The sequence below is a fragment of the Alternaria arbusti genome, assembly GCF_024043155.1.
Source record: "Alternaria arbusti strain BMP 1465 chromosome Unknown scaffold_2, whole genome shotgun sequence".
In the NCBI taxonomy this organism is placed as follows: Eukaryota; Fungi; Ascomycota; class Dothideomycetes; order Pleosporales; family Pleosporaceae; genus Alternaria; species Alternaria arbusti.
This window is the reverse complement of record NW_026249942.1, coordinates 35,679-47,725: the sequence shown is the minus strand read 5'-3', so window position 1 is coordinate 47,725 and position 12,047 is coordinate 35,679. Positions and strand designations below refer to the sequence as shown.

At 54.1% G+C, this 12,047-nt stretch overlaps 4 protein-coding genes across 4 annotated transcripts; 3 read left to right on the top strand and 1 right to left on the bottom strand.

The window, feature by feature from the left end:
* Positions 1–2,074: 2,074 nt before the first annotated feature.
* On the bottom strand, positions 2,075–3,863 carry J4E86_001533 (uncharacterized protein; the record flags this gene model as incomplete). The annotated part of the gene is made up of 2 exons (XM_051442100.1): positions 2,075–3,409; positions 3,462–3,863. The coding sequence occupies 2 exons, from the start codon at positions 3,861–3,863 to the stop codon at positions 2,075–2,077; spliced, it is 1,737 nt and encodes a 578-aa protein (XP_051305688.1).
* Positions 3,864–5,360: 1,497 nt separating this feature from the next.
* On the top strand, positions 5,361–6,107 carry J4E86_001532 (uncharacterized protein; the record flags this gene model as incomplete). The annotated part of the gene is made up of 2 exons (XM_051442099.1): positions 5,361–5,827; positions 5,882–6,107. 2 exons carry the CDS (start codon positions 5,361–5,363, stop codon positions 6,105–6,107), a joined length of 693 nt encoding a protein of 230 aa, XP_051305687.1.
* Positions 6,108–6,380: 273 nt separating this feature from the next.
* J4E86_001531 (uncharacterized protein) lies at positions 6,381–9,194 on the top strand (the record flags this gene model as incomplete). The annotated part of the gene is made up of 1 exon (XM_051442098.1): positions 6,381–9,194. One exon carries the CDS (start codon positions 6,381–6,383, stop codon positions 9,192–9,194), a length of 2,814 nt encoding a protein of 937 aa, XP_051305686.1.
* A 903-nt stretch (positions 9,195–10,097) lies between these two features.
* On the top strand, positions 10,098–10,547 carry J4E86_001530 (uncharacterized protein; the record flags this gene model as incomplete). The annotated part of the gene is made up of 2 exons (XM_051442097.1): positions 10,098–10,347; positions 10,423–10,547. The coding sequence occupies 2 exons, from the start codon at positions 10,098–10,100 to the stop codon at positions 10,545–10,547; spliced, it is 375 nt and encodes a 124-aa protein (XP_051305685.1).
* Positions 10,548–12,047: the final 1,500 nt, after the last annotated feature.

The window sequence follows — 12,047 nt, the reverse complement described above, 5'->3', positions numbered from 1 at the left end:
TCAACTCCACTACCAGGTTTAGGGATCCAGTTTCATCATAGCTGGAAAAGTTTTGTCTCAATCGAGTGCGAGTTGGATGACACGGAGCAGCTGATTGGGGGGTGTGCAGTGTATCATCGCATGTGGCGCGTAGTTTGGTGAGGGATGGGCTGAGTCAGCAGTCGCTTCCTCTGGCCCCACGTCTCTTTACCGCGTCGCGACAGGTCCGAAACACTCTTGACACACGTCCAGGGGAACCTGAGACCCACCCTGCTCGCAACGTGTACCGCACCATCGACTCTTTTCTCGGTTTTTTCTATATTGATTCGCCGACACGAGCGCTCGGTTGTGTCGCGCAGCGGAGTTGTGGCCGCATTTCCATGTGATGTCGACGTATTCAGCTATTCACTGCGCGGACGCACCGCGTTATCGCCGAGCAGTGGCATCGTCAACTGCCCATGACCGAAGCGAAGCCACTTCATTCCGTTCTGCCCGTAATGGCGCCATCTTTGCGCCCACGGAACATCCTCTCGTCTGTCGTCCGTCGTGTGTAGTTAGCACGGTGCAACGGTTATCAAGCTTCTGCACGTCATTGAGTCATGTTGACAAGTGACAGCGGCCGATCGCCAAATTACCTGCTAGTCTGAACGTTACAAGACGTCGTTGATTGAATTCAATATTTTCAGGACTTGGCCTTGTACGCATGGAGGAATAACTTCAGATCACGAGGCCGCGGAGTGGTTCGCAATCTTGCCCTGGTTCGTGGCTTCGTTACGATGCATGCCTCAGTCTTGTACCACCACCAACCCAAACGCACATTTGTCAACAGGGCACAATTACCACCGGAACTTGACAACCCAGGCTACCTGCAATCTTCCCAGACTTCGAATTCCGAAGCATGAACTCCCACAGCCCTGCCTCGGGTGCCGTGCGGGATCGTTCAAGATGATGCGCCACAAGGAACAACCCCAAGCAGTAAGTATCGTGGCTCGAAAAGAGCATAAAACGCCGATTATGAATGATTTCAATTCTCATGAACTCAAAATCGCTACAGATCGCCGCTGCCATTATGCGATTAGTAGTAAATATTGCCTTGCCCCCTGATGCCAATGGCATCTCCACAGCTTCGTGTCTTTTAGGTCAAGATCTGTCCGGTACTTCTCGGCCAACAGCAGACATACTTGGGATTGTCGCAAACGGGAATCATGTTGCCCAGGCAGTGTGCTCATGCGGCGTCGATCGTCCCAAAGAGGAGACCCTGCTTTACCACCTGGGGATCATCAGCATCATATCACGACCACATATCTTAAGTGCCATATGAGACCACACCACCCGTGCACCGCAGATTCTGCATGCAAAAGCTAGGTTCGTACGAAACGATTCTGCAGCGACCCCTCGAACACGTCATAGAAGATGTTGTTCGACATGGCCACATTTCATATCTAGATCTGTTATCACAGCGCGTTCCACAGCGCATCTGCCTCAGCGTATCGCATCACGACAAAGACACCAATTCTGCACCCACCCAGTCCCTGCATCTAACCACCACCTCACGAACACCCCCAAACCCTGCAATCATCCCTCACAGAACTCAGCCTTACACCATGACGTAGCCTTCACCCACACCCCGAACGACACATGACACCCTCAATCAACCCAACACACCCGGTCGCAGTGTAGCGTAGCTGCGTCGCAACTCCCCCGAACCCAACCGCACATCTTTCAGCCCTAACCTTCCCCAGCCAGCCCTACTGACCCAAAGCCGGGATCGACGTGTACAACATAAGTGAAGGAACTGGGGTCATCCATGTGCGCCGAGACAGTGGTTTTGACAGGGCTGGCAGGGAGGTGCTGGCGGGAGCGGGACGCGCGGACGACAACTCATTCACGACGGCCACACTATCACTATAGTGAGGGAATTGACATGTCGCATATTCGTATACAGAGTTCGTGTAGATGTGAAGGCGTGTACGACTGAGACGGCGTGTTTGAGTTGACGAGAGAGAGGGAAGTTGGGCTGCAAGTAGAATGTATCGTGATGTATCCTATCTAGGAGGAGTACCGTCTAACCCCCAACACCAAATCCAAAAGGTATCTACAACTTCCCGACTTTGATCTCACACCCCCCAGACACAGTATCAAAACTCAAACTACTCTTGCCATCCCCCTTCTTCGCCTCAACGTGATTCTTCCCCGGCTCATCGTTCTCACCCAAAAGTTCCAACTCCTTGCCTTGCAAATGCAATGCTCCACTCAATGACGTGCCATCTACACTGCCCGTCCATTCTTCCGGGTAGGTGACATCCAACCCACCGCTCGTGCTCTTATGCGTACTCACCAGCCCAGACATAGCCACGCCCTTGGCCTTGTACGGCGAACGAAGCGTGAGGGATGTCTGACCAGAGTGTGTATGCGTGTAGATCTCGCTCTGGTAATCCCCTGATTTAAACGGCAAGAGATCAGCCGTAACAAGCCCAGCGACGCTGTTGATCTCCGTGCGCGACCCATGGATGAAGGTGCCGTCGACTGAGCCAACAGTCGTGTTGATGTAGGTCTGGTAGTCGCGCTCGGGGATGTGTTTGCGTTTGAAATCCGTGCGGATACTGCCGCTCAGCGAATCCACACTGAAGACAGCGGGGTTTGTGGAGCCTTCCGCCGCAGGCTGGGGCTCGATGTCGATGTTCACGGAACCGCTCTTTGTCTTAACGGAAAGGAGGTCGGAGAGTGCGTACGCGCCCGAGATAGAGCCAGAGATTGTGGAAAGGTATGTTTGGCGCGAGGAGAAAGCGATGGCGTCGAGGGTGCCGGTGGTCAAGGAGATGGAAGTAGAGTCTGTGACGGTGAAGTTTGTGCCAGAGTGGATTTGCATGCCCATGTGCGTGGTTGCGATGTGCAGTTTGGACAAGGTGGCGCCGGGGGCCATGTAGATTACTACGGACATGCCCAGACAGGCCTTCCCGGGGCGTACGCCGTCGAAGCCGTCGGGGAAGGAGGGGTCGCCGATTGTGAGGCTGTTGTCTGTGGAGGCGTATCGGACGGCGTTTACGTCGACGGAGGCGGATACGGCGTAGGATGTCTTTACTTGGATGGTGCCGGGGGCTTGCTCCGGAGGGGCGGTTGCGACGTGTATCCAGCCTGCTACTCGTCTGTATGGGCCGTCGAGTTGGTGAACGGCTTCTTGGATGCTGAGCTCGCTTGTTTGGCCAAAGTCGTGGTGTTCCGTTCGGACGTTGTAGTCTTTTCCGCACTTGGATGGCCAGCGAATCGGGAAGGATTGTTTCGGTGCGGTGGGTTGCGCTGCGGCGGATGGTGATGGCCAGGGAACGGCGATAAGACTGGGCTTGTCGGAATCGTCGTCGATGAAGCCTTCGGGGTGGGCGGCGTCACCCTGTGCGGATTGTGCTGAAGATAGGGAGGCAGTAGCAGAGTTCTTGACGGGTACGTTAGTATGATGAAGTACTTCCTTGAAAGTATCTACTAACCTGTCTATCCCTTCGGACTGACACCGCAGCAACCATAAGGGCCAACATGGCAGACACGAGCATCATAGCAAGCACTGTGCCGACCACCTTCAACCAGGTCTTCTTGAGGCATTGCGACCTGAGACTCCGTCTCCCGTACTGCTCTTCCTTGTAACTCGCATCCCGGGCTTCTCGTCCATCAAAGGAGAGCAGCCTGGCGCCTTCTTCGCCACTCAGTCGACTCGTGTAAAGACCAGGGGTAGTGGCTTCAAGGTAAGTAGGCGGCGGCCTCTCATCCGTCGCAGCCTCTTGTCCCACAAAAGCCTCCATCAGCGGTGTCGAGCGGTCATTATACGGCGATGGCTCGATGGTAATTTGAGGTCTCGAGGACCGACTGTTCGCCGACGCAGTATCGATATACATGATTCCTGGTTGAGATGGAGATTTCGGGTGAATGTAGTAAAAGAATGAGTATTTAATAAAGATTGTAACGTGCGCACGCGCAAAGAATGGACCAAACCAGGGTATCAAGAATGTACAAGCAACAAGGAGAGTAAGAGGATGTGGAGGTCAAGAAAGAGGCCAGGCAGCCATCGATCTAAGTAATTATCCCAAGCCCAGGCATTCAAAGCTTGATCTGCAACTCCAAGGGCTGGGCCGACATGTTGTGCTGCTACACATTTGTTTCGGTGCTGGAAACGCTGCATGTTTGATGTTGGCTTGGCGAGGGTGTGTGCAAGCGAACTGCCGTTGTTTGCACTTTTCTTCCTCAGAGAAGTTTACATCTGAGATGCGACTGTTGATCACTTATTGCTGATACCCAAACATACGTTCGGTCGAAACAGAAGAAGAATGGAATGCTAGAGGTTCTTGCTCGCAAGCTTGGTGATGGAAGGTCGTGGCTAGTGTCGTTGGAGGCGTTGTCGGACGATGGGGGCGCTAGGCTAGGGGCTTGCAACGTTGTCGATCAGGCACTTGGCACCTCGGTACAGGCACACGGCAGCACGCAGATATGCCTGAATTCGACTGGAGTCGATGTGGCAAACGTTCTGAAGGCCAGGAGCTGTAAGAATTTCAGGGGCTTGAAGGATACTGCGAGCAGATATCCATGCGCCATGCATTCTCGCTGGTGGGGTTGAACCTACTGAGATATTAACGTACCTAGGCATATGTAGTAATGACATATAGAGACCTTTGACCTCGAGTAGCCTAATCCATCCGTTTGAATCATGGTTGATATTAGATTCCGCACGAGCAAACAAAGACGGCAGTATTGAAGTGCTCAAGGACGAAATGCTTCCTGTTCGAATTTGCTACGCAAATCGTGACTGCGTGCCCTCCCGAAGGACTCCTATGACCGGGTAATTGGGTGGCTCAGGCGGTTCGAGGTGCATACTCAAGCCTCAATCGATGGAACATCATTGGATTGGATTAGATGAAAGCGTCGTACAAGCTCGTATATGGAGTTCAGCTGAATGAGCCTCGAGATATGTATATTCGAGGGCAGTCTCGTCTGACAGCGGGTTTTCCGTGTAGGTCTCCCCATCGCCGCTGCCGACATGCGATTCCTTCCCACAATGTTATTCTTCGTGCAAGCATTCTGCTTCGGAGCTGCTGCAAAACTGACGAGCTGTCGCAATCCCATAGTACGGAAAGAATGGTAGGACGGCCTTGGAGAAAGTGAGTAAGACATGTTGAAGCTTACGAACCCGTTAGGCGATCTCTTGACAAAGATGAAAGACTGCAGTACATTGCTGCGGTACAATGTCTTTTGGAAAAGCCGGCGTTCACTCCTACTACTGCTGCACCAGGTGCGCTTTCGCGATATGATGATCTTGTTGCGACGCACATCAATCAGACGATGTCCATACATTTCGTGGTAGGTGCGGCATGTTTTAATTGAAAACAATGCTGACCGCCATGAAGGGTCACTTCCTCCCCTGGCATCGTCTCTTCACATCGTATTACGAGAAGATACTGCGTGAGGAGTGTGGAAATAGTGGGGCGCAGCCGTATTGGGACTGGACATTGGATACTCCAGCTTCCAAGTTCGTTCAATCGCTCATATTCGACGCGATATACGGCTTTGGTGGGAACGGCCCTCTTGTCCCGGTCAACACGTCGAACAACGAAGTGCCAGGGCGGACTGGAGGCGGGTGCGTACAAGATGGGCCTTTCGTCAACATCACGGTTCATCTAGGCCCTGCTGCGTCGCTCGCAAGAAACGACCAGTGTCTACGGCGAGACCTGGCGCCCGACTACGCCGCCACGTATCTGGGCAAAGGTAAGTTGGACACAGTCATGGCGCAGGCGGATTACGGATGGTTCGCGCGGACGATGGAAGGTGGTCCAGCCTGGGACGATAGTCAGATTCGCGCTGGCGGGCAGTACGTGATTCATCCTGCAGGATCCTTGCGGCAATGCTAACGTCGTCTTCTCAGCTTCGGTGTTGGTGGCACCTTTGCGCAGATGGGCGATCCGTTCACATCGCCTGCCGACCCCATCTTCTGGCTCCATCATGCCAATCTGGACCGCGTTTGGTGGTCGTGGCAGGCGAGGGACCTGGGGAAAAGATTGCGCGACATATCTGGGCCCAAGCTGCTGCAAGATTGGGATAACGCGCAGGGCGGCAATGTAACTGGACTTTCCGCTTTCGCTGGGTTATAATGGCTGGGATGCGAAGATTAGCGACGTGATGGACATTGATGACCTCTGCTATTCGTATGACGAGCTGTGTTGAGCGGTGTTGATGAAGCACATTCTAGACCAGTGCCTTGTGTCGTGATGCAGGTGTGATGGTGAAAGGCTGCCTGTGAGCGGACCCCCGAGAGCGGGGCTTGGCGGTTGACGTAGCGAATTGTCGCATTGCGGGCGTGGCCTTTCCAAGCTTCACGCCAACTATGAAAGTTGATCCACGATAGCGACCCGCGAACTCTCGACATGGCAGCCCTGCAGAAGTTGTCGCAATTGTCGCAGCCACACTGTGTGCTCCTCGCCGTACAATATGCTACCGAATCCAACATCTTAGCGCTGCGGGCGCTGACAGCACTCCGGGACGGGGATCTGCCGCTCGAGCTGACCCTGAGCATTCTCCTCAACTACCTCCCCGAAGAGAGCGACCCGGCGTCGTATTACGAATGTCTGCATGATCTGGCGACTGGATCGCGGTTTCCCGGCGAGAGTCCCGCGGCATCGCTAGACATAACATCGGTGGAACAACTCTCGAATTCACGGGCGAAGAAGAGGAGACATGCGCTGGGTTTGCCGCCTGTAATGCATCCTCTTTATGCCGAAGAGAGTGAACTAGACCTGTTCAGTCACTTTCTAATACACCGCGCCCACCGGATAGACGCGCAGACGGGGCTCCTAGATCTCGTGCCGCAGCTGGTGGTTCCGTTCCTGGGCCACTCCGAATACCTACGCACATGGTTCATATCGACCGTCCTCCCACTCCTACGCCTCAGCTACGAGTACTATCCGCAATCAACTGCAACCACGCTCGACGAATTTGCGGCACTCAAAGGACGACGTGCCATCGATTACCAACTCTCCCACGCTCGAAGCGCGACCGATGTCAATACACACAACGCGGCACGGGATCTGAAGGGTGTAGTGGCCCCATGGCTGTGTGGAGCGAATGATCGCAAGAGGCGGAAGATCACACACGAAGGTCGGAGAGCGTCAATAGCACAGGAGCAAGCTCGGGAACCGGACGATTGGGATTGTCTGTTTCAATGGCTGCTACATGCTTCCAAGGAGCATCTGGCGCTTGTCACAGCAGCCATCTCGGACTGGGACGGCCCTGAGGATATGGACCTTGGTGGCTACGAAGAAGGACGAGACTACGTCGATGACCAACAACAGCGGCAGCTCGAGATGAAATATGCACGAACGGCGCTCGCATGTCTCTACCTGGTCGACAAGAGTGACATCACGTCGTTACAGACCGCGCACTCGCTCTTGACGAGGATATGTACGCTCCTCAATTACGACCCGCCTCCAGACCTTAGCATTGGTGTCGCCCAGTTACCCAGCTACGACCTGAAGGATCCTCTGCTCCAGGACTCAACAGCTGCTTTACTGAGAGAGGATCGTCTACTGGATCCTGACAATGTCATCACACAGCCTGGCGCTGAAGCGTTTCGCATCATTGAGCTCATCATTTTCTCGTCGTGTGTCCTATCGACCTTGCAACAACCGGTATCTATCCGGGAGATTGCGAAGATGTCTCTGCGAGACGACTACTCCGAACAACTATCATTACTCCAAAAGATACTGTACACGCTGAACAGCAGCTCCAAAAAGGACAGCGAGCAATGGGCCACTATTCGGTCAAAGTTGCTGTGGCTTTGGAACTGGGGTACCGACTACCACGACGAAGACCGAAAAGCCCAAGGTGTCTTTGGTTTGCTAGAGCGGAAGACACTGGAAACGGAGGTATTGAAGGCTCTTTTGGAAAGCAACCACTTCGCCCTCGCGATAGACCTATACATCAAACCAGGATTTGGCGAGCAACCGCTACTCTCCTCGGATGTGGAGCAGGTCGTGCTCGCCTCAGCCATGCACCACTACGACAACGCCAGCAACGGTAACCGCAACAGAGGCGGTATGAAGCGTGCTGCTGATATCATCGCTGCATTCGCTCCCCACTTCCCTTCCTCGTCGCGGTTCCGTCGGTTCCAAGCCCTGCTCACAGCAACACACGCCATGTCATTTTACTCGCTCATCCTCCAGCATGGCGTTCCTTTCCAGCCGGTCAATATCCGAGTGAGCCACAATCCGCTGTCGTTAGTGCGCAAGCTACTATCGCAAAACAGCGGTAGCTACACCAAGCTCGACGATCTGGTTTCGATCGGCCAGAACTTGGTGGTCGCCATGCCCTCAACCATCATGGACGAGGAAGCAGGAAACGTGCCAACGGATGCCGCCACGATAGAGCGGAAGAAAACCGCGGCGGAGCAACGAGTGATTGGCATGGCTGTCGAGGCTGCATTGGAAGAAGACGACTTTGAGACAGCGTACTCATACGTCGTCAATCGACTAACACCATCAACCCCGTCACCAACACCACCAACATCCTCAAACTTCTTCTCCTTCGGAACCACAGAAACCGAAGACCACTCCGACGACGCCGAAGACGTAGCCTGGCGCGCCGCCCTCCGCGCCGGCCGCCACAACACCTCCCTCTCCTCATCCACCTCTTGGACTCAGTCCAGCTCCACCGCACGCCCCGACCTCCGCCGCCTCGAGCAACGCATGGAACTCCTCAGCCAAGCCCTCCTCCTCGCCCCACCCAACCACCTCGAAGAAGTCCTCGGCGTGTGGCAACAATGCGAAGCAGAAATGATGCACCTCCTTGCCCAAGAAACCGAAGCCGAAGAACGTTTCAACGACGCCGCCGACCGCAAACTGCCTGGCGCTTTCGACCTCGACACCATCACTGTGCAGCCGCAGCGCCGTGAAGTGGGCCGGGGCGCTGTAGAAGAATCGCCAATGGGGCTGTTTGATGTAGCAAGGGGAGCTGCGGCTGCGTTTTCGAAAACGGCGTTTCCGCTCAGGAGTAGTAGTGGGAGTATGCAGGTTGCGCCGAGTACGGAACCGCGGTCTGGCAGGGTTAGTATGGATGGCAGTGAGACGGGCAGTATCGATGCGCAGGAGCGCGTGAGGAGGAGGGATATGGTGGCTAATGCTGCGACGGGGGCGCTGGCAAGTGGGATTGGGTGGATGTTGGGGGCGAAGCCTGTTAATGAGTGAGGAGGTGGGTATTGTGGAAGGCGTTAAGACACGAGCGTCCGCAAACGATGCTATCGACTTTCTTGTTACTTCAGAGACTTGCGCCATATACCTACCAGGCATATCTGATGTTACTTTGTGTTCAGCACTTCCGTGTAACAACTCTTGACCTATCTACTCCATGTTGCTCAGCGCTTCTGCTGCTACCCGCCCGCCATACACAATCCTCTCTACGGTGTGACTGCAACCAAACCTCCCCATTCACCTCACTTCATCTCTTCCCCACTCCTTCGACCCCCCTCCTTCAACGCCACTTTCACCACCGCCGGCTAGACAAATTTCTCAGTCTCTCAGTAAACCCATGCCTCTGATTATCGTCCCTCCAATTACCACAACGCCAGTGATCCACATCCCCCCTACCGTGCGTTTGTACCTTGAGTACCAGCCAACCGCGCCTTCTCCGCAATCACCACAACCGCGACTTCCCCACGATCTTGACCCCGCATCTAGGGTCGCCGCTGCCCTCACCGAGTACCTTCACCTTAAGACGCGCGGTCGGGCGTCGCCTCCCCGGATCCTTTCACCTCAGTGCGTTTGCATCAGATAACCACGTAACTTGCTCAGCTTTCGAGGACGGCTAGCGGGCGTTATATACAGCTCACTCGCCCTTGATTGCTTTCTCCTTCCTTCGTCAATGCTTTTCGGGTTGTTCAAGCAGAACAAACCAGACGCACTCACTCACTCTTACTTCACTCACCCACCAAACCAGACCATCGCACGCACATCAATCACTCACTCCATCCACCCGCACCCACTACACCAAACCATCTCACACACCACACCAAGACTACCTTCCCTCTTCGCACCCACAACGCCAACTCGCCAATCCCTACCACAAATCTCACCACCGAAATGCTCACCACCATGCTCACCACTATTCTCCTATACGCCCTCTTGGGAAGCGCCGCGACCAGCGCCACACCCACACCCAGTCCCACCACCACCGCCGACCCCAGCATCCAAACCCAAGTCCGCGCCCAAACCTTCAAAGAAGCCGAATGCGGCGGCGCCTACGAGTTCCTCTGGATTGATTCAAATGTCTGCTATGGGCTTTCTGATGGGGTGAAGAGCGTCAGGGTCGTGGGCAAGGATGGGGATATCAAGTATAATGCTCGTACGTGTCCATTCCACGCACTCTTAACTGGAGTGAGTTTGATGGGATGAAATTGGCTAACGTTGGTTGTCATAGTGAACACCTACCCCAAGCCCGACTGCGGCGGCGGTTTCACTCTCCTCCCTATCTATGGCACTAAGACCTGCTTTTCCGTCGGTCTGGATGTGTCTATCAAGTTGAGCATTGGTCAAGATCCCTGAAGTGGTCGTCGCCTGGGTGAGTCTTCCGCTGCTATCGAGTGTCAGCATTGTCATTGTCGTTGTCGATGTGGCTGCTAATGCGTTCAGTGCGCTGCTCACGAGGCAGTTGGTGATGGACCTTCCGGGTTGGAGAACGAGGACGAATACGATAGGTGCGAGAGATGGTGATATGGGCTACTGGAACGTCAAGAGAGCGGACGAGAAGGGAGGGAAGAGTCACATTCAACACCATCCCACCATCTGTCTCACCACGGTGGAATTAACTCACTGACAGTCTGGAGAGCAAAATGAAATCGTGATAAACTGCACCCGATATCTCTTTCCAAACGCGACCACGCCGCCATTAACCCCCGCACTCTCTCCTTCCTCCACATCCTCCCCGTCTACACACCCACGTCTTCTCCAGTCAAGTCACCAAAAAAGAGCAAAAAAGAAGCAAAATACATACAACAGCGGGGATTCGCTAGTGGTCACCCACCTAACTACTAATCCGCCGGTATCATGCTTGTATATGGCTGAGCGGACGGGAAGCCTAATTTTCATGATCCTATGGTCGTATGTATCAACAATGGAGATATTTCACAATATATCCTCATATCCTGCGATCTGTACGATCTTGGGGAGCTGGGCAGCTCTCCTCACGGCGCTATCCCCGGAGAAATACCACAACGGGGCTATACGAGATCACTCTACCGATATTAGCCTAATCTACAGTGTTGCTACATGTACACAGGCTCGTGCGAGTGAAGCCAAGTCTCTATACTCAATACATCGAAGACTGAAACGCGCAGAGTGAGAAGGAGAGCGGACGACGGACATTATGCTCAACATGGCAATTTGTTCGTGTAATCGCTTTTTCTACCTTTGGACTAGCGAGATGGGATGATGCGACGTTTGGAAGACGAAGCTGGGGTAACGACTGGGAGTACTGCATATATAGATGACCTTCATCCACTGCGAAGAGCGTCATCGCCACAACTACTATCTTCATCATCAATCTTCTTCACACACAACAACGACTCCGGAAGTCTCATCACACCCATCACATCTGCACCCTCCCACCTCCACTTCCACCCACCCCCCTCAACCATCATGCGCTCAGCCTCCATCATCACAGCCCTCACCCTCATGGCCGCTATTGCTATCGCATCCCCAACACCACAACGTGGATCAAACCCCGCACCCGGCAGCCCGGTCGACCCCGGCGTCAGAGTCCCCAAGGGAACTTTCTGCACAGCATCAAACGATCCAGACGTCATTGGTAAGTTTTGACTGTACGAAGTGCATGTGAGACATGTACTGACTTCGTACCTTTACTGCAGGTTGCAACACGGGCGATGGCGGGACTTTCAATGTTATTAATGGGAAGATTAGTGGGTGTGCGGGGTGTACGCCTGAGAGTGGGTTTGGGAGATAAGGGGTGAGAGGGAAGGGATGGATGGGGTTTGGGGGAAGGAGGGAGGGAGGCGAGGGGTTTGTAGGAGGGAGTTTGTGTAGTCG